Source organism: Ostrinia furnacalis, unplaced genomic scaffold, assembly GCF_004193835.3.
Source record: "Ostrinia furnacalis isolate ACB-3 unplaced genomic scaffold, ASM419383v2 OfSCF3542, whole genome shotgun sequence".
Lineage (NCBI taxonomy): Eukaryota > Metazoa > Arthropoda > Insecta > Lepidoptera > Crambidae > Ostrinia > Ostrinia furnacalis.
In genome coordinates this window covers 258,682-284,938 of record NW_021133781.1, presented here as the reverse complement: position 1 = coordinate 284,938, position 26,257 = coordinate 258,682, and the positions used below count along the sequence as shown (strand labels likewise).

At 41.7% G+C, this 26,257-nt stretch overlaps 3 protein-coding genes across 4 annotated transcripts in view; 2 read left to right on the top strand and 1 right to left on the bottom strand.

The window, feature by feature from the left end:
* The first annotated feature begins 642 nt into the window (after positions 1–642).
* On the top strand, positions 643–20,084 carry LOC114357893 (uncharacterized). The gene is made up of 6 exons (XM_028311688.1): positions 643–777; positions 10,294–10,531; positions 14,242–14,374; positions 16,123–16,214; positions 17,655–17,789; positions 18,937–20,084. The coding sequence occupies exons 1-6, from the start codon at positions 643–645 to the stop codon at positions 19,035–19,037; spliced, it is 834 nt and encodes a 277-aa protein (XP_028167489.1). The 3' UTR covers positions 19,038–20,084.
* A 45-nt stretch (positions 20,085–20,129) lies between these two features.
* On the bottom strand, positions 20,130–22,444 carry LOC114357899 (protein YIPF2). The gene is made up of 4 exons (XM_028311696.1): positions 22,066–22,444; positions 21,815–21,993; positions 20,761–20,961; positions 20,130–20,643 (listed from the first exon to the last, which is right to left on the bottom strand). Exons 1-4 carry the CDS (start codon positions 22,247–22,249, stop codon positions 20,317–20,319), a joined length of 891 nt encoding a protein of 296 aa, XP_028167497.1. The 5' UTR covers positions 22,250–22,444; the 3' UTR covers positions 20,130–20,316.
* Positions 22,445–22,557: 113 nt separating this feature from the next.
* Positions 22,558–26,257, top strand: part of Pcf11 (Pcf11 cleavage and polyadenylation factor subunit) — a 38,271-nt gene continuing 34,571 nt past the window's right edge. The window contains exons 1-5 of one of the 2 annotated variants that reach the window (XM_028311693.1): positions 22,558–22,771; positions 22,876–23,087; positions 23,859–23,984; positions 24,073–24,225; positions 24,554–24,724. In XM_028311693.1, the coding sequence (XP_028167494.1) occupies positions 22,935–23,087; positions 23,859–23,984; positions 24,073–24,225; positions 24,554–24,724 (603 nt within the window). In that variant the 5' untranslated portion in view covers positions 22,558–22,771; positions 22,876–22,934. Of the gene's footprint in view, positions 22,772–22,875; positions 23,088–23,858; positions 23,985–24,072; positions 24,250–24,553; positions 24,725–26,257 lie in introns of both variants that reach the window. The other variant, XM_028311692.1, reaches the window with a different exon arrangement.

The following is a 26,257-nucleotide window of genomic DNA, read 5'->3' as shown; positions in this document are numbered from 1 at the left end:
TTAGCTCTAACGTTACTTCGACATTACGTTACTCCGACACTAGTGAATATCGACATGACTTTACTTCGACACTACGCGCGCCTGGTACTAGCAGCGCTGGCCTCGGAGCCGCACCCGCCTCTGGCCCGCGACCAGTGGGACCACATACTCACGGGGGCTACCGAGATATGCATCCTGATAGAGAAACAAGTGAGTTCGGGACTATTCCCACCTCTCGTTCCCACCGCTGCAACAGCTGGAAATTTCTACTCCAACAAACGTTACTTCTTCTTTTCGTGTCGACAACAAACCTACACAGTGTCAGCCCAAAACTCCGCCACAAGAGTGGCGTTGTCAGTAGCACTCATCAAATCCTCCTGAGTGCAGTTGCTTGGGCACTCAGGGCATGACATCAGGTGCTTCATCGACTGGGGAACAAAACTGCACCTGCACTCCATGTTTAAGCCATCCAAGAATCCCCACCTGACCAGATTGTCCTTACTACGGCCAACCTGCGTCCGAAGTCTATTTAAAGACTTCCAGGTAAGCCAGGGGAGCTCATGTCCAGGCTCAGGACTCTCAGACATAGGGACAAAAGGGCAGGGGAGATCAGCTCTAACGTTACTTCGACATTACGTTACTCCGACACTACTGAATATCGACATGACTTTACTTCGACACTACGCGCGCCTGGTACTAGCAACGCTGGCGTCGGAGCCGCACCCGCCTCTGGCCCGCGACCAGTGGGACCACATACTCACGGGGGCTACCGAGATATGCATCTTGATAGAGAAACAAGTGAGTTCGGGACTATTCCCACCTCCCGTTCCCACCGCTGCAACGGCTGGAAATTTCTACTCCGACAAACGTTACTTCTTCTTTTCGTGTCGACAACAAACCTACACAGTGTCAGCCCAAAACTCCGCCACAAGAGTGGCGTTGTCAGCAGCACTCATCAAATCCTCCTGAGTGCAGTTGCTTGGGCACTCAGGGCATGACATCAGGTGCTTCATCGACTGGGGAACAAAACTGCACCTGCACTCCATGTTTAAGCCATCCAAGAATCCCCTCCTGACCAGATTGCCCTTACGGCCAACCTGCGTCCGAAGTCTATTTAAAGACTTCCAGGTAAGCCAGGGGAGCTCATGTCCAGGCGGAGGACTCTCAGACATAGGGACAAAAGGGCAGGGGAGATCAGCTCTAACGTTACTTCGACATTACGTTACTCCGACACTTACTGAATATCGACATGACTTTACTTCGACACTACGCGCGNGGAAACCCCGAGCATAGCACGCTCCATCGCTCTTTGGGTGACCTTGAGCCTTCTTATGAGGCCCATAGTAAGCGACCACGTCTCAGATCCGTACACCAACTGGCAACACACTTTTTTTTTATTGACCCTTTTTAGAAGTTGATTTTATTTTTAACCAGTGGCCCGCCCCGGCTTCGCACGGTTGCAATGGAATTTCCCGGCTTTTCTCTTCTATAATTTGCATGTCGGCCGTTTGATGTAGTGGTTCGAAACGGACTACTATTCCGGAGGTAGCGGGTTCGATTCCCGCACAGTACAAACATTTGTGTGCATGAACATATTTGTTTGTATTGGACTGGGTGTTTTCTATGTATAATAAGTATGTATTTACAAAAAAAAAGTATTTAAGTATGTTTATATCCGTTGTCTAGTACCCATAGTACAAGCTTTGCTTAGTTTGGGACTAGAAGCGCAGTGTAAAATGTCCAAGCATATTTATTATTATTATTAAAAAAAAATATAAACCTTCCTCTTGAATCACTCTATCTATTAAAAATCCCCATCACAATTCGTTGCGTAGTTTTTTTTAAAGATCTAAGCATACATAGGGAGGGATAGACAGGAAAGTGTGTAGAAAGTGAAGAGAAGTCGTAACTTCCCTTTTACGTATTCTAAACGACTGTCGTCTCGTCCAGGGAGGCTCTTTGGAGGAGGTCTTTTGTATATTTATTTTTCTTTCTTTTCTTGTCTCGTACACTTCTTCTATAGAAAATTACCCAACGTTGCCAATTATTAAATAATACAGCATTCCGCTAATAAATCCATCATTTTTTATTAGTAAACAATGTGTTTCTATAGAGATGTCATCCATAGACATGACAGTATCCATGACTGCACACGCACACTACAATAATGACGCTCGGATCAAACTACCCACACCCCGCGCTTCCCTCGACCAAAAAGTGGTGGGGCGCGTCTTCGTGGATGAAACGATATATTATTNCAGGCCTCCCACTAGGTGGACCGACGATCTGGTGAAGGTCGCGGGAGGTACCTGGATGCAAGCGGCGCAGGACCGGTCTTTGTGGAAATCCTTGGGGGAGGCCTTTGTCCAGCAGTGGACGTCTTTCGGCTGAAACGAACGAACGAATAAATAAGCATAGGACATCATTTGACATAGGAGCCCGTGAAATTCGACTAACATGTGTATACCACGTGCCGATAAGCTTCAACCACACTAACGCGTGCAGATCGCCATCGCTGACGTAATCGTAGGTCAATGACATGTCGCGCGTCCTGTCATTGGCCTATGATCGCGTCGGCGATGGCAATCTGCACGCGTTGGTTTAGTTGAAGTATTAGATAGGGGCATCCACGAAGACACGCCCCACCAATTTTTGGTCGAGGGAAGCGCGGGGTTGCGAGGATTTTGATCCGAGCGTCAACCACAAGCTTTTGGAAAGCGACAAAAAGCATCATTCAATGTACTGTTCCACACAAAACAAAATTGTCTCCATGGTTCTTTTACCATTCATTTGAGAAATTAATTCCCAAGCCAGACTAATTATTTCAAGTCCATGTTAACGAACACATCGCAGGCACGTAAGAAATCACTGTTAGATATAAATAAAGAAAATTGGTAAATAACATAAATAGTAAAGTAAATCACAAACTGGAAAAACATCTTTCTATTATGCCTTGTTTTTACTACTTTTCTGTCTGGAGTAAAAATACGTAACTGTATAATTTGGGATTTTTTTTTTAATATTTCATGCCGTCATGATGCTATAAGTATTGATCTAATTTGGACGGTCGGATTTGACTGCTGACACTTTTCTCTTACTAATTCATGAAATAAGTTATGAATTATTTACATGTTTCATTGAAAACTGGTGATTTTACTATTAAAATACACTCACTTATGGATTGAAGATGTGGAAATGCATGCAAGTTCTAAAGAATTAACTCACTAGCCTAAAATTGCACCACCTTAACTTTAACCGTAACTATAACCGGTGTTTTTGTATGCACGTTGACAGTTTTTTGACGTTTGTTATAGTTAATGTAAGATGGTGCAACCCAGGGTAAGTTTTTACAAAAAAAGGGGTGACTCAAGCCTTCAAACAAGTGAAGATTCATGCATATCACACACACAGAAACATAGCTGTATAAATAGTACGTTTTTATTTGCTGAAGCCATACCAAAAATGATAACACAGCTTAAAAATTTATGCTTTAGAGTTTAGACATTAAAATGAGTAAGATAATAAAAACAAGATAATAATGAAGTACAAATAAATCACTGTTTTTGGAATTCTCAACGAAAAACTTCTAACTTCTCACACAGTAAGATGAAATCTAACTGTAAATATGGATGGTACTGTGAAATATATTTGTCTGTCCCTATAGTCCTTATACTGAATCCTCGACTAATTTATTTTAAAATTTGATCTAATGGTATAGCTATTAATTACCACAGATCGTTATCACTCTAAATTCAACATCATCAAACCAAAAGCAAGTATCGTGCGAGCTATGCTATCGAGTGCAAGTGTCAGCGGGCAAGTTTCCTCGCGCCAGCAACTGGAGAAGCTGACTACTACCAAGGTAAAAGGAGTTCTTGCTCATCGCCTTGAAGCACGACTGGCAGTCGTCGAACAGCGAGCGGTCGCCGGCCGCCAGTATGATCAGCGTGCCCTCCTCCGCTTGTGTCTTCGAGCCTTGGATCTGGGGACAACATAGAAACACTTAAGCATTTTCTTATGCTACACCTCTACAGGTAATCATCATCATCAGGGTCATTTGGTGAGAAGCGACACGGTGCGGTGCACTGTACACATATGGTATGCGGCGCCGCAATACAGCACCGTTTCGCTCAATCGAAATGCGGTGTGCCAGCGGTGCGTTGTATTTTTTATGCCGGACGCCGCTCCCGCACCGCACCGTGTGACTTCTCCCTTAGTCTTTACTATGGAAACATGACAAACTTTAAAATTTACCAGAGGCAAATGGTGGATTTAGCCTTTTAGGATTTATCACACTGGATGCGATCTGCGGTCAGGTCAACGTAAACGCAGCCCGCATCATGTATGAGATTACTTTGACCTTGACCGCAGTCGCATCAAGTGTGATATGTCCTTTACTCCCTACGTAGGCTAGATGAGTTGGCTGACACAAATATCTCAATTTTACAAAACCAGGTAAGTAAAAAAAATATTTGTAACGATTCGTAACCGTTAGGTAAAGTTCCAGATCTTTAAAATTTTATATTCTGGAAAGTTATAGAAGAGAAAGAAAATTATAGAAGGAATCGGACGACCGATTCGAGAATTTAATCAGCACTTGCCAAATGTTTGTCTCGAAGCGCTGGTAGGGCAAAAAAAGAATGAGACATGTATAGGCTCCTTAAGAGCATTTGACGATTTGCAAGAACTAATTTAATTAGTCTAAACAAATAAAGAAAATTTTGATTTTGATTTGATTTCAATGTAAACGATTTCGACGTACAGTCTATACGAGTCGAGTATAAATTGTTTATTCGAGACGTACAGTTTAAAATGCCCTTCTCTCTCTAGTCGTGTCTGATTTGTATACTAACCTGTGCCTCCAGATATCTGCCGCCCTTCCCGCTGATGGCCTCGACAATGTCGTGTGAGGTGTCAGCGTCAATCGACGTCATTTCCACGTAGCCCTTCGACTCCAAAGTCGGGCAGTGCAGCACTCCGCAATTGCCGAAGACCATCTGGAAAACAATGCTTTTGTGTTCATCTACTAAACCGACAAAGGCCAATGGAAAAACAATTACAATTAATTAAAGTATGAAGGAATAGGAAGAAATCTGCTGGGACATCTTTAAATCGTGATAAATGTCGTATTGCCTGGGTGCCTTTAATTCGTGATAGGTCTTTATCTACAATGAGACTCAGGAATTCAGGATCGACGTGCCTTCCGAAGCAGTACCTAACTTATGTCACGAGGAATTCCTACAGCAACATCATGCATTAAATGCACCCAGCCAGCACTGCTCAAAAACAAATAATGCTTAATCCAAAAAAAGGATGCCTTTGGAAATTCGGTTGAACCGGATCGCACAAAATCCGAGGTAAAATTTTCCTCAATTTTTGCCATCGCACCTGGAATTAGTTATCAATTCAGTGTGTTTATACATGGCGCGGATGGAAATAAAGCGGGCCAGTGCTGGGTACTCGCGTAAAGGTCGCGCAGGTAAGGTCAGCGGGGCGGCTTCATGTTCTAATGGACTGACCTTTGCGGGAGTATTTATTATTATGGGTGCCCATCCCAAAGCGGTGATTAAAATGTTTTTATATACGTTTTCTGTTTTATCGTATATTTTTGACATATTATCCTCATGCTATATGGATGTCTGTATGCAAAATAGATGAGATTTGTGAAATTGCAAAGGATGCTATAAATATCTTAATATATTTTTTCCTCCTTTAAGCGCTAGGTTGTCTTTTTTAAATTTTATTTTAGTAATATCTTATGATACATAGCCTGTATGTTTTGAAAAAGAAAGATAAGTCCAGGCGGAAAATTTTGTTTTTTTGGTGGTGACGACTGCGTCCAGCTGCTATAACCGAGCACGGAACCGCAGTTTCCTGCGTCTGCACCCCGTTCCATTAACAATCTGCACGCGCACGAATCGCGTAACATTTTTAAATATGGATTTGTAATAGTGCGAACATCGCCGAAGGTCGTGTTTTACAGCTTCCCCCGTAAACATCGTAAATGTTGCAAACCCGCTTCGCGATTCCCTGAACGCCCATGTATCATCGTACTACGAAACTTGGTACTTTCGATATGGATTGATATACCCTTAAACTTTTATGGGTCAACAAATACTGCAGATTTATAGGTCGTCTTGTTTATGCCTAAAATATCTCTTTTATCTTTCAGCTACTGTTTTTATTTAGATTATAGGTTCATGATATTGCATGGAAATTGTGACTCATATTTTAAAAGAGCGATTGATGCATGATGGATTATGATGAGGTAGTATTTCTATGGCAGAGGCGTACAGCTTGTCAAATGACTGACTGCGACTTAGGAACCCCATCAATCAAAAGTAGTAAAGGTCGTATGGCCAAGTAAGTCAGATAAATTTTGTTTCTATCACTATCTGAGTCACGCCTATTCAAATCACAGAAATTAAGTGATCCACCACTATTCAATGTGGAGTCACAGAATCTTGAAATGACTTCATTGACTTACAGTCATTGACTTATGATTGATTTAACGACCTTAGCCAACTCAGGGAATCATTAGTGTCCTGCGTCAATATACACATACAGGCCTATTTCTATTTATTTATATTAACCGGCAGACAGTGGTGACTGAGTTTGTTGGGGCACTTCTTCTCAGCACTTGCCAAATGTTGGTCTCGAAGCGCTGGTAGGGTAAAAAGATTATGAGACATGTAGAGGCTCCTTAAGAGCAAAATGACGATTTGTAAGCACTATATTTATTAGTCTAAACCAGAGGTTCCCGAAAGGTGATCCGCGGAACCCTGGGGTTCCGTGGAAAGGCCGCAAGGGTTCCATAAAAAAATATTATCCCACGTTTCGTGACCGACGTTGTTCGCGCGCACCGACTTGTTTACAAATAATTGCATAAAATCTTTATTGTTTTTCATTTAAATTTCCATTTATCAAAGTAGGGTTCCGCTAGGAAAAGTATAATCAATTAGGGTTCCTTGGCAAAAAAAATTGGGAAACCCTGGTCTAAACAAATAAAGAAATTTTGACTTTTGACTTCCATAGAGCCTAAATTCGGCAAGCAGCTTGCTCATACCTCCTTCGCAGCCTGAGGGTCGGCCACGCACGAGAATGTGATGTCTGCTTCCTCCACCACGTCGCACGGCGTCACGGCGATGGTGGCGCCCACTTTCTCGAAGTCTTTGCACTGTTGACAAAAGAATACGTCATTTCATTAGGGATAAGAGGAATATCGCTTTACTTAGTTCTCTAAACTCCTAAATCGTGCGAGAAATGTAATCAAATATGTGGTTCAGTAAATTAATCAAGTTTAGGAAATTGCCAACGGCAATGCATAAATTGCTGACCTATAAGGGCAGGTGTGAGGGTAACCGTCTACATAATATCATGCTTAATTTAATTTTTATTAATTTCTAGCATTCCCCTAGGATAGGAACCTTTCCACCTGCTTGCTTTTATCTTGCAACCCTAATCAGCGCCATCTATTGGCAGCAAGCAGGCGCTTTGCATTCCATTTGTCGCCGCTAGATGCCGCGCAAAGTCCCCGCTCGGTCCGAATCGATGGCGGCCATCCCGCGCCCCGCGCGGCGTCAACGACCGCGTTGCAACGCTTGCCAGCCGAGCGCCCGCCATTTTGATAACGGTGCTAATTCCCCACACTACAAAGGCGACACGGCCGGCACTGTGTCGGCTCTACTGAGTCACACAACGAGCGGTCTACGAACAGAGTGCCGTAGATGGAAAGGACCGGCTCGCGTCTATTGAACAAGCAACCTTTTAGCAAATGCTACAACGCTATTTGGAATACCGCAATGGCTTTATTCACCTGTAGTTGTTAAAGCAGACCTAATTACAGTATGTTTACTGCATGATCTTAATTAAATTCTCTACATTAAGTAGAGTGATTGAGATGAAACGTTTTCAGAATTTATTGGTTTTTCAGCATTTTCATTTAGGCATAGCATAGCGCTGACTGAATAAAGTTAGCAGGTATCTAATGAGTTAAAATTATAAATATCTCCAGTAGAAGGAAGTACCTATACAGGATATCATAGACGTTAGATAGTTAGGTAGAGTCAACTAACTTAGGGTTATTGCCTGCCGGGCAACAAGATGAAAAACAAAATTTTCTACAAACAAACGTAAAGAACGTTCGCTTTCGCAGAAACCTACAATATTTACCTAGTCTACATCACGAACTTAAAGAACACATTTTATAGCATTTCGTGGCAAAAATGATTACCCAAATGAGCGTATATTTTTAACTAGACCACCACACATTTTAGACAGACCGTTTATTTTTAAAGGACGACCTCCCTTGAAGTAAAGTAAATGAAGCTTAATATGATTCATTTAATGTCTCTGTAGTTTTAGGGATACGTGTTTACATTGTGGGGAATCCGGGAAAAGATAATATTGAATGTTGATAGAGAGTGTTATCACATTTTTATAGCACGTCTCATTTTCATTCGGATCGTATAACGTTTCGAGAATGTCGTAAAATCAGTCAATATCAACAAGATATTGCCTTGCGCCTGCGTTGCTAATCCGATCAAAGCATACCAAACGTGTTTATGACGACGTTTTTGCGACAACTGACGGTCAGCAAGCGTCGAAGGTCAGTTTACACAGATGCCAGCATAACATCCACTCCGCTAGGCCCATTCACAGTTCACACGGTACACAAACCGGCGGCCGGGGCATTTCGTCTAAAGTGTGTCAAACGTGTGACGAGAAACGAAAAGCCGGCTCGTGTAGACGAGTGCAGTTAATTATCTTTTACACGTAAGCATAACTGCGAGAAAGGTGCTTCCTTTGTTAGAATGCTTATTAAGGTTAATCAAATAAACTGGGAGCTGGAAGATTTGGGCTGCGTCAAAACCGATATCTAAACCAATAGATAACTCCATGTTACTGTGCTAAAACTTTATGCGAAACGACTTGGCAGTAATAAATACAAAAATGGGCCATTCTTATTCTTACGCATTTTTGTGTGAGATGTAAGAATAGCATATGTTTTTAAAGAAAATCAGTGCACTGTATATTAATTTACTTAGTAAAATACCTCTATTTTAATATCTCAATATCATTTTTATCATAAAACTATTAGAAGAATATTAAAAAAAAGTTACAAGTCCAAAATGTCACGGACCGTGTAGTGTGAGATTCCCGGATTTGGACATACAATATTTTTTTCTGAAGAGATGTTATGTTATTTTGATAAATATTACAATAATTATGCAAGATTAATACATGTTATATAAGACTGTTAAAAATTTATATCAATAATAATTACCATTTTTGATTTTGAACACCAAACATTGTGTGAGCAGTTTTTGTGACACAACCACGTGCGCCACTTTAAATATGCGTAACTCGGTAAAAAACTATCTTTGATATTGACATCCCTTGCTAAGTGTTTTTAGAACAGTAACATTGTCATCTTATTAGATTTGCAAATGGCTGAACGTAGTGAGTGAGCCGCAAAAAAATATTTCCTATTTATTTGNAAGTTATTTTTTATATTAATTCTCGTCGTCATTCTTTAATTCGCGCCTGGTACTAGCAGCGCTGGCCTCGGAGCCGCACCCGCCTCTGGCCCGCGACCAGTGGGACCACATACTCACGTGGGCTACCGAGATATGCATCTTGATAGAGAAACAAGTGAGTTCGGGACTATTCCCACCTCTCGTTCCCACCGCTGCAACGGCTGGAAATTTCTACTCCGACAAACGTTACTTCGACGTTACGTTACTCCGACACTACTGAATATCGACATGACTTTACTTCGACACTACACTATTCAGACAAAAGCGTATATCCTTTGTCTGAGTAACGTAATGTCGAAGTAACGTTTGCCGGAGTTTATTTAGGTAGCCCGCTGCAACTCCTGTGTAGCCAGGATCTACAGCTTGACCGCCATATAAAAACCCAACCAACGAAGGTAAGTTTGCCCCGGGGAAAGTCAAACTGTCATTGGACCTGCAATGAAATTAATCAGAAGACATGTGATGTGAGTTAACCCTGTACTGTCAGCGTTCGTGACACCGGAAGTGGTCAAAAAGTAAACAACACGAGACGAAAATCCTACTTATATTATAAATGCGAAAGTTTGGATGTCAGGATGATTGTTACTTTTTCACGCAAAAACTACTGAACGGATTTTGATGAAACTTTTAGTATTATTGTTTATATCCCAGAATAACATAGGCTATATATGACGATCTGTGACAAACTAAATTTCACGCGGGTGAAGCCGCGGGCAAAAGCTAGTACATAAAATATTTGAGCCACTCGTAGTTACGGGTATGAACTTCGTTTCAGGCATGCAGCACTTCGTACGGTGGATTTCTTCTGGCACTGATCGAGTTGATCGGGCTACATTTGATAGAAGAAGAGGAGGAGCCTTATGACCTGCAACTTGTCGTGTGCCTGATGCGCTGCAAGCCGCCGCCGTTCCTCGCTCTGAAGCTGTTAGAGTTGGCGGCGCTGCCGGCGCGCGCGGCATGGCCGTGCCCGCGGCCCAGCGAAATGATGGATGTCGACGACGAAACTAACTCAGGTACGTTTCTACTTTTTTTTTCGTTCGTTTCAGCCGAAAGACGTCCACTGCTGGACAAAGGCCTCCCCCAAGGATTTCCACAAAGACCGGTCCTGCGCCGCTTGCATCCAGTTACCTCCCGCAACCTTCACCAGATCGTCGGTCCACCTAGTGGGAGGCCTGCCCACGCTACGTCTTCCAGCTCGTGGTCGCCACTCAAGAACTTTCCTGCCCCAGCGGCCATCAGCTCTTCGAGCTATGTGCCCCGTCCACTGCAACTTGATTTTAGCGATTCTGCGGGCTATGTCAGTCACTCTGGTTCTCCTACGGATCTCCTCATTTCTGATTCGATCACGCAGGGAAACCCCGAGCATAGCACGCTCCATCGCTCTTTGGGTGACCTTGAGCCTTCTTATGAGGCCCATAGTAAGCGACCACGTCTCAGATCCGTACACCAACTGGCAACACACTTTTTTTTTATTGACCCTTTTTAGAAGTTGATTTTATTTTTAACCAGTGGCCCGCCCCGGCTTCGCACGGTTGCAATGGAATTTCCCGGCTTTTCTCTTCTATAATTTGCATGTCGGCCGTTTGATGTAGTGGTTCGAAACGGACTACTATTCCGGAGGTAGCGGGTTCGATTCCCGCACAGTACAAACATTTGTGTGCATGAACATATTTGTTTGTATTGGACTGGGTGTTTTCTATGTATAATAAGTATGTATTTACAAAAAAAAAGTATTTAAGTATGTTTATATCCGTTGTCTAGTACCCATAGTACAAGCTTTGCTTAGTTTGGGACTAGAAGCGCAGTGTAAAATGTCCAAGCATATTTATTATTATTATTAAAAAAAAATATAAACCTTCCTCTTGAATCACTCTATCTATTAAAAATCCCCATCACAATTCGTTGCGTAGTTTTTTTTAAAGATCTAAGCATACATAGGGAGGGATAGACAGGAAAGTGTGTAGAAAGTGAAGAGAAGTCGTAACTTCCCTTTTACGTATTCTAAACGACTGTCGTCTCGTCCAGGGAGGCTCTTTGGAGGAGGTCTTTTGTATATTTATTTTTCTTTCTTTTCTTGTCTCGTACACTTCTTCTATAGAAAATTACCCAACGTTGCCAATTATTAAATAATACAGCATTCCGCTAATAAATCCATCATTTTTTATTAGTAAACAATGTGTTTCTATAGAGATGTCATCCATAGACATGACAGTATCCATGACTGCACACGCACACTACAATAATGACGCTCGGATCAAACTACCCACACCCCGCGCTTCCCTCGACCAAAAAGTGGTGGGGCGCGTCTTCGTGGATGAAACGATATATTATTAGGGCATGAATATCGGAATCTCGGAATCTCGTAATATCGGAATCTCGGAATGCGAGATCCGATATTTCAATTCCGATATTGAGCGATCCAATCTCGTAATATCGGAATCAGATAAAAGATTTAATTGAGCTTTTAAACAAAGCGTTTAAACTCGCCACAACCTGCCACAAAGCCCAAAGTACATGATTGGCAAAGACCAATGATTTTCTCATGTCTCTCACCTTCACTTTTTGTCCCACTGCAAATATTTTATTATTTTTACTATTTATGGTTAATTTAACTTGTTCTAAATCAATTTTAGCATTTGCCATAGGTACTTGGACAACAAAGAACAACATCTCAACTCCCTTTCAAAAATTAATTTTACTGGACTATGGACCGTCAGTGCCGTATGTGCCCTGCCCATTGCCACTTCAGCTCGCTAATCCGTTGGGCTATATCAGCGACTTTAGTTAGTTTACGGAGCTCCTCATTTCTGATTAGATCTCGTAAAGAAACACCAAGCTTATCCCTCTCCATAGCACGCTGTGCAACTTTGAGCTTATTTATAAGGCCTATATTCAAAGGCCACGTTTCCGAGCCGTATATCATCACTGGTAACACACACCAATTGAAGACTTTCGTCTTCGTATTCGACGATTTATCTCTTTCTCGAAATTGCATCTAACTACCTAGCTGAATCGTTTGTCCGAGATAGACATACTTTCTTGTCAACAATTTAGAGAATCGAGCTCCTCCTAACCGAACCTGGGTATGGGGCAACATGGACATTCGACATAAGCTTCGTTTTTTCCATGTTCATCCGACGTCTTACCTGTTGGGAGACTCGATTAAGGTCTTCGAGCATTGTGATAAAGTCTTTCAACGGTTCTGCCTTAGTACGTAAAACAGACGGATGATGAGGCAGCAAGGTTCTGAAGTGGAGGCCACGTACCGGCAAGCGCAGCATAGGACTCATAACCACAAGGTGGACCGACGATAAAGGTAGCAGGAAGGCGCTGGATGCAGGCCGCCACCAACCGGCCATTGTGAAAATCAGCAGGGGAGGCCTATGTTCAGCAGTGGACGTCATACATATGGCTGACATGATGATAATGATGGCTCGTGGTTTTGTGAGTTGTACAAAACACCGATCATCGATAATCAAAAAGGAACAAATTACAAGCATATTCAATTTTTTTATCACACTACAATATTTGTAACACGTGACTTGAATGACTCTAAAATTCGTTCCGCCAACATAAAACAGGGTAATATCACGAAGGAGTAAAATATTTTACAAAAACACAATTATTTGCTACTCCATATAGGCTCATTATCAGCAACCAAATGCAATGGATACCCATAACGTAAAAATGGTTTTAAAATACCTCAATTTTATGAAGTGTTGTTTTGTACCGAATTAAAGATTTTGATTAAAATCATTATTTTATTGTAAACAATCCAGAATTCTTACGAATATAACCAAATATTAATTTTATAACACATGAACTCAATTCCGATATTAATATCGGAATTCCGATATTGAGATTTAATATCGGAATCCAATATCGGAATTGAAAACCTTCCGATATTACATGCCCTATATATTATGTAGGTATAAGCGCTCCTGCACACGACGCCGCCACCGCGCCGACAAAGCATAATTTTTACGGTCCACTAACTGTAACGCGGCAGCGGGCTTTACGCGGTTTTAGTATTATGATAAACTTTCCGTTACCAGTGTTGTATTTTTCAGTAAGTCCCAACAAAAGATAGGTAATTTTCTCCTCTTCATCAAGTTTCTTGTCTGCATTCTCTAATTCTCTGATTATTAATTCGAATTTCAGGAAATATTCCTCAAATTTTTCGGTGTTTTGCAGTTTTAGGGTTAGCAACTTTTTCCTTATATGGATTCGGCTTACGATGGATTTTCTCTCGAAAATAGAACACAAAATGGCAAACATTTCTTTTGTTGTTTTTGCATCTTTCACCAGATCTAAGTGTTTGTCGGTGATGCACTGTACGATTATGGATTTGGCTCGCGAATCACTCTTTTTATCTACCTCGTCATCGTCCAAGGTGTCGATCAATTGCCTTTCTTCTAGCAAACATCTAATTCGGAATTTCCAATGACCGAAATTGTCCGCAGACAATTGCGGAAGCGATATATTTGAGGTGCCCATAACCTTTTAGTATTATGATAAACTTTCTTTATAAAATAAAACGAACACTTTCAAGACGCCATAGCTCACTTTTATTTTCTTGCACACAACTGACAGATAGGCAGTGTTGCCAACTTCACATCACAGATTATACATATTTTAACACGCGGCGCGTATAAGCAGTATAAAAGCGCGGCGTCGGCAGCGTGTGCGGAAGTACTAAATGAGTTTTATGATTATTTTTTAGACGTGTGCTGTTTGCCGGCGCTGCTGGGACAAGCGGAGGCGGCGCTGGCGGCGGCGGCGCGCCACCGAAGCGGGGCCCGCGCGCGCGCCGCGCTGCGACAGCTTAGCGAGCTGCTGGACCGCCCGCAGGCTCGGTAACTAAAGCCCGGTCTGTGAGCACGTACAATTAGGGCTATCGTTTTTATACTTAACAGTTGGCACCCCTGGCGATTGACAGGACCTTACTCTACCTACAGTGGCGCCATCTTGATGAGTGCAAATGCGATAGTCCTCCTACCACTTTAGCGCTCACCAGTTGGTGCCACTGTCTTCGCTACTAGCAAGTGACAGGACCTTACTCTACAGTGGCGCTAACTGGTGAGCGCTAAAACGATAGCCCTCATTTTGTCCAATGACCCCTAGCTACCCATCCTTATCGCTCGCGCGTAAATATTGCCGTCGCGACTGTGCGACGGGCGCCCGCAGTGAGTGTGCGAGCGCGATAGCAACATAATTACGCGCGAGCGATAAGGATGGGCAGCTTGGGGTCATTGGACAAAATTCTACGTGCTCACAGACCAGACTGTACCCTATTACACATCGTTCCATCCACGAACACGCGCCCCACCATTATTCCACTAATGCCTGGGCCGCACTCATCGCGATAACATTCGGGCGATAAACTCCGTCTTCGGGCTACGGCGAATCTTCGCGGCCACATATAATAGACGAAGTTTATCGCCCGAATGTTATGGCGATGTACAAACGCAAAAACAAGATCAGATTTGAGAAATCAGATTGCAGAGATCTTTTATTTTATGGCCAGTTTCTAATGGGTTCCACAATATCGGCTCAGCCTCATAATTCGCAATGAATTCTAAAATTTTTTCTTTGCTCCAATCCATGCTCGTTCAGCACTGTAGTGAAAACTATAACACGTCCGCTTTGCCGATGCGTACGGGCTGACTGAAGTGTGGCCGCGCACCGCGAAGTTCATCGCGATAAAACCCTTTGATGTGCGAGAGTTTACCGATAGCGGAGCGATAAGCCCGAAGCTTCGCCCGAAGTGCCGAAGGGTTCGCGAATACATATCGCGATAACGTGAATATTCGGGTTATCGCGATGAGTGCGACCTAGGCATAATGTTTGAGTGTTATCGGTACACGCTAAATCATCCATGAGTGCACACGCACACTACAATAATGACGTTCGGATCAAACTCCCCTCAGCTCGCGCTTCCCTCTACCAAAAATTGGTTGAAACCCGACCCCAACTGAAGAATAACAGACTGACTGACCGTTCGAATACCTACAAGCTCCTTCGGCCGAACTCCTGCGTTCTTCTGATTAATTTCGTTGCGGGTCCGGTGACAGTAAACTTGCCCCCGGGACCAACTTGACCTTCACCGGTTGGGTTTTTATTGGCGGTCGAGCTGTAGATCCTGGCTACGCAGGAGTTAGAAGCGGTGGGAATAGTCCCGTACGTTACTAGGGTAGTTTTTAGCCAAATTGCTTGGTAAAAAAAGTTTGAAGAGCCCTGAATTAGTCTATTTCGGCCGCGATTGATGGGCCCCGGCCGCGTAATGGATCGCCGTGCGCGCGGTGAAAGGCCACCGCTCGCCCGCGCTGCCGCCCTGGTACTTGCTGAATTCTCTATCGCCTTGGAAAGGCGTAGTCACACGTTACATATAACCTACCTACCGTAGCACTTTGACAACGTGTGACTGCGGTTTTCCAAACATGAAAATTACTATGCAACTACATTAGCAACTTTGTTCAGTTCAGTATTCTGAAAATCTTGTTTTATACTTTTTCAGCGTCATTTTTTGTCGTAGTTGTTTAATAATAATTTTATTTTAGTTAAAGATAATTTTAGTAAGCTATTTCTGAAACTCTTCTTGTAGGAGCTGCTCGTGCCTTGCGGCGCTGTGGCGCGCCTTCGCGCTGGCGCTGTGCTGCTGCGTGGAGCTGCTGCTGGCGGCGCCGGCGGCGGCTGGTAATATTATTTGTTATTTGTACACCGTCAAAGGGCGTAGCAGGATAGTCTTGGAAAAGGTGCCCCCAAAGCTTGAAGCTCGAAACTGTGGTCAAACGATACTTTGTATAAAGATAGTATATTGTGCAAAATTTCACCCCCCCCAACACCCCCCAGGGAGCCACGCCACCCATCTATACCTAAAACTGTTTTTTTTCTCCAAAACTATGTAACTGACGAATTTAAATTTTTGCACAGGTATAGTTGTGTTTCATAGTAATAATATAAAAAAACAACAGCTCTATAACTACCTTCCATGATGGAAAAAAATAAAAATTGTAACACCCTGTATAATGATTTCCTTTGGTAGTAGACAACATACTATCTTTATACAAAGTATCGTTTGACCACAGTTTCGAGCTTTTCAGGCTTTGGGGGCACTTTTTCCAAGACTATCCTGCTACGCCCTTTTACTGCTTGTTTTCTCGCAGCAGAACTACACTCGTCGTCAAATAAATCGCACCTTCCGCGACGAGAACTTTAAAGATTTTCTTCTGGCAAAATCATGGTGCCCCACCAATATTGGTGTTATTTGAAAGCCCAATAAATAATCTTAAAACACATTTAATTTTTTATAAACAATTAACAGGTACCATAAATATGACTTTAAAAAAGGCTTCACTTGGGGCTCACCTCTGGGACCAAGTAGACTAATTTTTGTGGTTATAGAATAAAATAATGGTCTCACGTGTCCTCTTTCGGTCGATAGCGATTAATCCCAATTTTAGAGGTTTATAGCCATAAAAATTGTCTCAAACGTAACTACTTATCTTTTGAAGAAGTGACTGGATCCTTCTAAAGACACATTTTTGGGGTAAAAAAAACCTTTCCTATAATGAAATGAAGCTTAGAACTAGGCTTTCGAACGGTACCAATGTTATTGGGAAGTGGAGATGCCTACGTTTGAAAAGTGCTTGTTGCGGGAGGTGCGATTTATTTGATGCCGAGTGTATTTACCTTTACGGGGGGGTCAACTTTTTTCCACTTTGGAAGCGTCTGTCACGCAAACTATTCGGTTTAGAAAAAAAGTATTTTAGAAACCTCGATATCATTTTTAAAGACCTATCGATAGACACCCCACACGTATGTTTGATGAGAAAAAAATATTTGAGTTTCACTAAGTATGGGGATATACTTAGTGAAACTCAAAAATTTTTTTTTATTTCCCCCAATATTTATTATTATTTTTTTATTTTTGCATCAAAATCTTAATGCGGTTAACAGAATACATCTACTTACCAAGTTTCAACAGTATAGCTCTTATAGTTTCGGAAAAAAATGGCTGTGACATACGGACGGACAGACGGACGGCGGACAGACAGACATGACGAATCTATAAGGGTTCCGCTTTTTTGCCATTTGGCTACGGAACCCTAAAAATGATTAAATAATTATTTCCAGAACGCCAGAGACTGGAGTCGGCGTGCCGCGGCGGGCTCGCACGGGCAGGCGCCGGCGCGTGGTCGGCCCGGCCTGCTGAGGGCCGCCTGGCGCACGCCGCCGCGCGTCTGCGCACCCGCTACCCAGACTGGCCAGGTCAGCGCCCCGCACTTAAAGCCCGGTCCGCGAGCACGTACAATATTGTCCAATGACCCCTAGCTACCCATCCTTATCGCTCGCGCGTAATAAGCGGCCCCGAGACGATCAATTGCGGCGCGTGGGCGGCGCGGCCTGCTGAGGGCCGCCTGGCGCACGCCGCCGCGCGCCTGCGCACCCGCTACCCGGACTGGCCAGGTCAGCGCCCCGCACTAAAGCCCGCTCCGTGACCACGTAGAATATTGTCCAATGACCCCGGTCCGTGAGCACGTAGAATCCCGTCCAATGACCCCAAGCTACCCATCCTTATCGCTCGCGCGTAATTATATTGCTGTCGCGACTGTGCGACGGGCGCCCGCAGTGAGTGTGCGAGCGCGACAGCAACATAATTACGTGCGAGCGACAAGGATGGGCAGCTTGAGGTCATTGAACAAAATTCTACGTGCTCACAGACCAGACTATACTCATCGTCATCATCATCTCAGCCATAGGACGTCCTCTGCTGAACGTAGGCCTCCCCCGATGCTTTCCGTGCTGCCCGGTCGGTAGCGGCCTGCGTCCAGCGCCTTCCTGCTACCTTTATGATGTCGTCGGCCCACCTTGTGGGTGGACGACCCACGCTGCGTTTTATGTTAAGCGGCCTCCACTCCAGAACCTGGCTGCCCCGTCGGCCGTCAGTTCTGCGTACTGTGTGCCCTGTCCGTTGCCACTTCGGCTTGATGATCCGTCGGGCTATGTCAGCGACTTTAGTTCGTTTACAGATCTCCTCACTTCTGATTCGATCTCGTAAAGAAACACCGAGCATAGCCCTCTCCATAGCACGCTGTGCAACCTTCCTATCCTTATCGCCCGCGCGTAATTATATTGCTGTCGGCTCGCACACTCACTGCGGCCGCCCGTCGCACATCCGCGAAATTTACTCTTCATTCGACTGGACTTCTTTAGAACGGTTTCGCACTACGTCCGATCCGAATCCGTGGATATTATACGGTCTGGGGCAGCCGTAGAACTATTTATATGCTAGCTAAAGCAGATCCGATTCTTCTCGTTAGTTAGATATCAATTAATAATAATTTTAAATATTAAAATAATGAGGTTACTTTACCATTGTAATGTAATTGTAAAATACGAAATATTCTTATTACAGAACAGACTGAACTACTAAATGCGTTCCAAACTGCAGCTGAAGAAGTCGCCGCGCCTAGAATATCCCAGCCTAACATCACAACATTCTTTGAGACCAACTGATGTACCTGAACATGTATTTATAGCATAAGTAATATAATTTATTTATAGATAGTCATTATATTAATAAACAAAATAGGAATGGGCCAGGCAAAAAAGAAGATATTTATATTATACAGTGTGTCTGGTCACCAGTGTCCACTGTCCAACCATTAGGTCGCAGTAATATGATCAATTTTATCGACAAATCTACTGGAATAAAACATTTTCTCCCTACTTTTAAAAAATTGCAGGTAATTGATTTTTTTTGTTTTTCTGAGTCCAAGTGGATTCATTTATTTAACAATATCTACCGATGTACGGGGCCAATAAGTTAAAAAGTGAATTCGTTCGACAGCTAAAACAGTAGGCAATAAGTAAACATAAAAAAATATATCAAAAGCTCCATTAAGCTTTTGACATGTAAAAAAAAAGATTCTTTTTCTTAAGTTTTTAGATGCACTAACGCCCGTATTCACAAACGATGCTTGCTTAAGTGAAGCAGCAAATCGAACGCACAGCGTTGAATAGAGCTCTGTGATTGGTTCGTGTGTGACCCTGTGCGTCCACGCGCACTGTGAGACCTCATAGTAATGTTTGTGAATACGGGCGTGAGTCATTACCTAAAAACTGATGTCAATACCTTAGCTTTACTGCGATTATCCCATTGCATCGCGCTCCGCTGCAGTACGCGGGACGACAGATTTAATCATTCCGTGCGCAAACTCGTTTTGTCAGTGTGTTGTGCCGCGCGTGTTTTCTATACAAACTGAGGTACATACTTGCATATTATAATGATTAAATCTGTCGTCCCGCGTACTGCGGCGGACTGCAGTGGGATAATCACCCAAGTCAAACGTTTTTTATTTATGTCAATAGATGTATATACAGGGTGTATTATAAAAAAAAGTGTATTATTTTGAGTGCACTAGTGTGAAGAATACAAAAAAAAAACAATAAAATACTGTGATACTATTTGGAACTTTTATTTTGTCTACAATACAAGAAAATTTAATTAAACATTATCATATCACAAATTACTTTGCATTATGTCGAAAGGAATGTCAAAAACCATAATACAGTAATAGATATTTAATAGAAATTACTTGCTACTACTTTCTGAAAGTTTGAATAATAAATAGTCAAGTTAATAAATAATCAAAACTAGTTATGTTGATTTCTCTTAATACATAACTCTCAATGAAAGCAACATGTACCTACATTGAATATTCTGCTTTTAAATACAGTTAGTCTTGAAGCTATCAACTTAGATTTATTATTACAATAGAATACTTCGAAATAATTAGATAGGTTTCAATGTAGTCCCGATAGGTGTGATAGCTTTCACCGAGCTTTTAGGTGTATGGAAAAAGTACAGCATGAACCCTGTGGCTAGCAAGAAGTGGAGCCCGAGAATGCAGCCTACGAGGATAAAGAAGTATCTAGATTTTTTCAAAGCCGGCAGCAGCCAGAAAATAAGCACAGCGCCAGACACAAACGCTGCCATCAGCACAAACAGCCACTGCAGCCAGAACACTTGGATCATCCAGAGGATGGCCACAGGAATGTATATCGACAGAGAATATCCGTAAAGACAGAATAGAGACATCATAGTTGGTGATTTCGTGGTCTGTAACAAATAATGTTTATCTTAAAATTCATTTAATATTATAGTAGGTATGTGACACTTATTGTCTTTTATTACATACTAGATAATAAAAATTAAACAGTTTAAAAGATGCTTGACCTGTGTTTCTATTTCATCATGCCCATCAGGAGTGATAGTCCACTTTAGTGCAGCCCACAATGCCAGCGGTACGATCCACACGTAGCAAACTATGGCCGTAGCAGCAATGGACACAATGTGGAAGTTGTAACGCCACTCGACAGCCTTGTTAGTGTTTTGGAGATAACTAGCAATATTGCCACTGACAGCTATAGTGAATATCTACAAATGAAATAAAAAGATTAAAACAGAATGATAAAAATCACAGTGCCCAATGTCTTGTTTCAATATTGTGTTTCTATAAATAATGGACAACATACGTAAATAGATGATAATAAAAAAACTTGTTTCTTTTAAGATGATAATAAATCTTAAAAGAAACAAGTTTTTTTAAATAGTTTTAACACTAGAGTACACGCGCGGACTACTATAGTAGACCAGGGTAACATTTTACGCTATAACTTTTTGAAAACTTGCGCCAGAGAGCTGGCATTCCAGGAAAGCCTCGTTTACTAAATTTGTCAGTAAGCCAGTACAGCTTGGGTTGCTAGAGTCTATGCACTTTTATAAAATTGGCCGTCAAAACTGCGGGTCTACTCAAAAGCCCGAAATCACTCGACAAAAAAATTATGAAAGACTTGCAACAAATGGATTTACACCGTGTACCAGGCAGTAGAAAGTCATGAATACTATGACAGATAAAAAACTTGTCATATTTTTTCAGTAAATTTTTTTTTGTTAACATTGGTCTCAGAGTGCAATTTTGGTCCAAAAAATTTACATTTTTTAAATCTGTTTATAATGTTTGATCTCAAATAGTTATATAAAGAAACTTTGATTATAAAATAACTATAATAAACACTTTTATCATTTACATAGTAATTATATTCTTAAATTGCTTATAAACTGATTTACAGTGATTTTAAATTGGCTTACCAGAGTAGGCCGGGCGTGTATTCGTGTAAAAAAAGGGGCGCGTGTACTGCAGTGTTAAAGGTATAATAATAAGGATGCTATAATAAATCATGATATAATTGTTTTTTTTCTTGGTTGGTATAGAACATGTATTACTCACTAGGGTGACAGAGATCCACACAGGCCCGTACAAATCCGGTTTGCCCTTTATTCTTTCATCGAAATAGTTACGAGACACTTTCTGTGGCAGCACAGAGGAGATGATTCTCTCAACCACTTCATTGGTGTGCACATCAAAATACTTTTGGTAATACTTTATGGACCAAAAGTTGTGATTTGCTGAAATTTCAAGAAGTAATTAGAATAATGACTAAACGTGCTAGACTTTATTATCAAGAATGAATCACTAACTTTGCGGTACCACTTCAGGTTCCGCAGCCACCTTAGGCTCTTCAAACGAGTAGTTCGGGTTTGCCATTGAACTACTGTACTGGTTCGTGTGGACTGCTTCCACGTCGATCCGAGCACTGCGATCATTGTGCTCCGGTGAATAGTCTTGGAAATTCAACAACTCTCCTGTATTTACGTTCGACATGTTGGCAAGCCAATAACACTGTTTGCCACAGAATGTTTTGACAGGTGATTAAAACCACTAGCTAAATAAAATCAATTCCTGCTTTATGTAGGTACCTACTGATCATTAAATTGATTTTTTCGGAATAGATAGAACAAATTTCACAAAATTTGTCAGCATTTCATTCACAAATCACAACAAATCTGTCAATGTCAGTTGAGAAATGATGAAAGCAATCTAACGTTCAGAAATAAAGAAGTAGTCTTGTCCTGCGAGCTAGCTCACATTGACATCACTATTCATCGATGTCTATGGATGTGGTCCGTCCGCCATTTTATTTGAGTGAGAGAGCGCGGAGCGCGGCGGCCATTATCCAGTAACGTCAAAAAAATCGTCGTCGTCCTCTCTTGCTGAAGAAAAGTCGCATTTCTTTTTGCGTGTGTTCTGAAAAATAATTACTATTATGTGCGTTTAAATCCTACGTGAGGTGGCCGTCTTCTCGTCGTGTTCTATCTCTCGCAATATAGTGTTATCGTAGATAACGTAAGTTCTAAACGTGATATTTTGTTGAATTTCGCCATGTTGGTTTAACACGTAATCGTAAAGTGAAATTATACGATGCTATCATTTTTATTTGTTGGTTACAGTGATGTGCGGGTGAAGACAGTGTTTGGTATGGTGAGACCACCTTCGGTTCCTATCCAAAATGTCGAAGGAAATAGCAGAGGAGTACGCTTCGAGTTTGTCGGACCTGACCGTCAACAGCAAGCCGTTGATCAACATGTTGACCATACTCGCGGAAGAGAACATCGACCATGCCGGGGTTATCGTTGAGACGGTGGAGAAGCATTTGGAGAAGGTGAATTTCCATTTTTAAAATTACACGGTCGGAGGCATTCGTCATAATGCCACGAGACACGTGAACGCCAGGGAGACTGGGGAAAGTGTTCGCTGGTGACGCACGTCATTGGCGGGTTTTACGTGTTTACGATCACGGTGTGACTAATCTGACCTCGTTTGTAACCAGTCCACAGCAGGTATCTCCATTAGACTCATTATCATGTTTCAGTATTTGAAAAAACATTTAGATTAGATAAAGATCATAGGCATTCTTACACAGATACATACATACAATAATTATAATGATATGAATAGATACTAAAAAGTCCCATATCAACTGGTTGCTGTTAACTTTTTTATGTACTAAAGTAATATTTTGCAATTCAGTGTAATTAGTGACATTATATTTTGAAATGTTTCATTTTATTATTACCCCCTATCTTTTCATCATTGGGAGATACCTGTTATCAATAGAGCTAGTTACAAAGATTAAATTTTGCCAATGTACCTGAATGGTATGTAAGAACACTGATTTCATTTCAGTTGTATTCTAAATATGTTGAAATAAAGCTTTTTAAAACTGAGTTCTTATTTATTTTACGCTTGCTGAGAATTAAAAAGGTTGTAACCACAAACATTTGTCTTATTCTTTCCTATACCAAGTTATTAATTTGATTTTGGGCCAAGAAAGTAAGAACTAGTCGCACACTGAAGAGAGGCAGCCGACCATCGGATGAGCAGACATGGTCATCCGTGGGGTTTGGGACTAGAAACTGTTTTTCCTACACAGGTGAATCCGGACATCAAGCTGCCTGTACTGTATTTAGTTGATTCCATTATCAAGAATGTCGGTGGAGCGTACACCCAGAAATTCTCACAGAGCATTGTGAACATGTTCACTAGGACGTTCAAACAGGTAATTATTGTTCTTGATGTCTTTGAATATGATCATTGAATATTACTTATTATGTGTTATTTTGTATTAATTCATGTTCTATTCATAGGTGGATGAGAAAGTGAGATCTCAAATGTTCAAACTCCGTGAGACGTGGCACGATGTGTTCCCAGCGACGAAGTTGTACCAACTGGATGTGAAAGTGAACTTGATCGATCCGGCCTGGCCGATCCAAGCTCAGCCGCAGCAGTCAAACATCCATGTAAATCCAAATTTTCTGAAAAAGGTGTTTTTTTTAGTTGATTATGTTTCCATGTTGATTTAGCTGATTTTAGCTTAGCCTCTTCTAAATGCCTGTAGTTTGCTGTTGTATTGACTTGGCAGTAAGTTCCATCTCACCTACAGAAATGAATTCATTGTAATATAAGCTGGTACCCTTTCGCACATCCTTGCCTTATTGGATGCTTGTTTTTTACTCATACTTTAATTTGTTTCGATATGAAAACTGAGACTATAAATTTTTATGGAGACTATACAATGAAGTATTTTATTTCCCCGGCTGAAACTATAATGAGACATTAATTTGGCAGAATGCTCCAACAACCAGCACGCCTGCCCCACCCACTGAAGAAGAAGAAAAGATGCGCACCATCCTCGTCAAGAAGGAGCAGGAACTTCTCATGCTCCAAAGGAAAAAGATTGAAATGGAACTGGAGCAGACAAGGAGGCAGCTGGAACTGGCAGAGAAAAACGCTAAAAAGGTATGTGATTGATTGATGATTACATGTAGATTTGTTATTCTTCTTAAAAATTAGATATGACATAAAATTCAATTACTGGATAAACCGGTTGAATAAGGCGCTGCACACACTAAGGCTGGTTTTAGTCACGCTGACCGTCAGCGCTGACAGCCGAAATGTATGAAGCGTCGCGCGTCGGCACCGAGAGATCAGCGTCACTCAGGAACGTTCCCTTCAATTACATACATATTGATTTGTCAGCGCCGACGATCAGCGAGCGGTCAGCGCGATTCTAAAACCAGCCTAAAACCGCACCGTGCACCTTTGTGGAGATTGTATTTAGCAACTTTTCACTCTTAAGATTTATGCCACTTAAGTACTACTAGGATCATCTATACTAATTTCATAAATATAGAGTCGAGTTTTGAACGATATTTTGTAATGCGGACCCTCAGCTAAAATAACACGCTATGTGTATTCAGTATTGTGGTGTAGCTCTGTGGCGAATTTACCGATTTGTCGCCTGTAGGCCATTTAGGCACGGGTTGTTTATAAATTGATAACACTGAAGTATATTTTACTAAGGGTGGTGTTGCTTTGGTATAGGACTGTATTTAGATTTTTGTTAAATATTTTATTGCAGTTTAATTTACGACATTCGTATTTTGTGTATGAAAAATGTATGAACTAAATCTGCCGCCCTAGGCTTTAGCCTTCTGAGCCTGCTGGTAAATCCGCCACTGGTGTAGCTCTCTTTGCATATTATCCATGCATTCGTTATTAAGTTTTATAGAAAGGAGGCAGGCAAATTACGTAATTTCCAATTAAAAAAAAATGCACAAAAGGACGTAAATTTTCACCTTCACCCGCTTTTTTCGTAGTTGGTTAAGCCCAGGCGCAGACCACCGATTTTTAGCCGGCCGATAGTTGGGCCCGATTCTAATTTATACAGCTATCTGACACTAGCCCATGTTAACATGGGCTAGTGTCGGCTCATATACCCATTTACCTAACACCCTGTATAAAAAAATCAATCGGTGTTAATGTGCGCACTTTCATACATGCCCATACTGATCAACTGCCCGACTAAACTTACGGCCGACGAAAAATCGATGATCTGCTGCGCCTAGGAATAATCGAAGAAACTTTACAAAATATTTACAACTAGCTGTGCCCCGCGATGTTATCCGCGGTTTATTAAGTTGTAAAACGTAGCCTATGTGGTAATCCAGGGTGTCAGCTAACTCCATATTTTATTAAAATCGCTCCAGCTGTTTAGACGTGAAGAAGTAACGAACATAGGTACACACTTACACTCACCAACGTTCGCCTTTATAATAATTTAGTGAATAACATTAGTGTGTGTAGGGAAGAGGCGATTCTCCTAGAGATTTAATTACGATTGAAATAAGTTTTGCAATCGCTAAATTCGAATATGTATTTCGTTAATTAAAGAGTATGCTCGTTGACCTATTTGCAAAATGGTTAATGGTGTTCTGTTAATCCGTGCGTCGTATTTATCTAAATTAAAAAACATGCGTATTGGGTGAATGT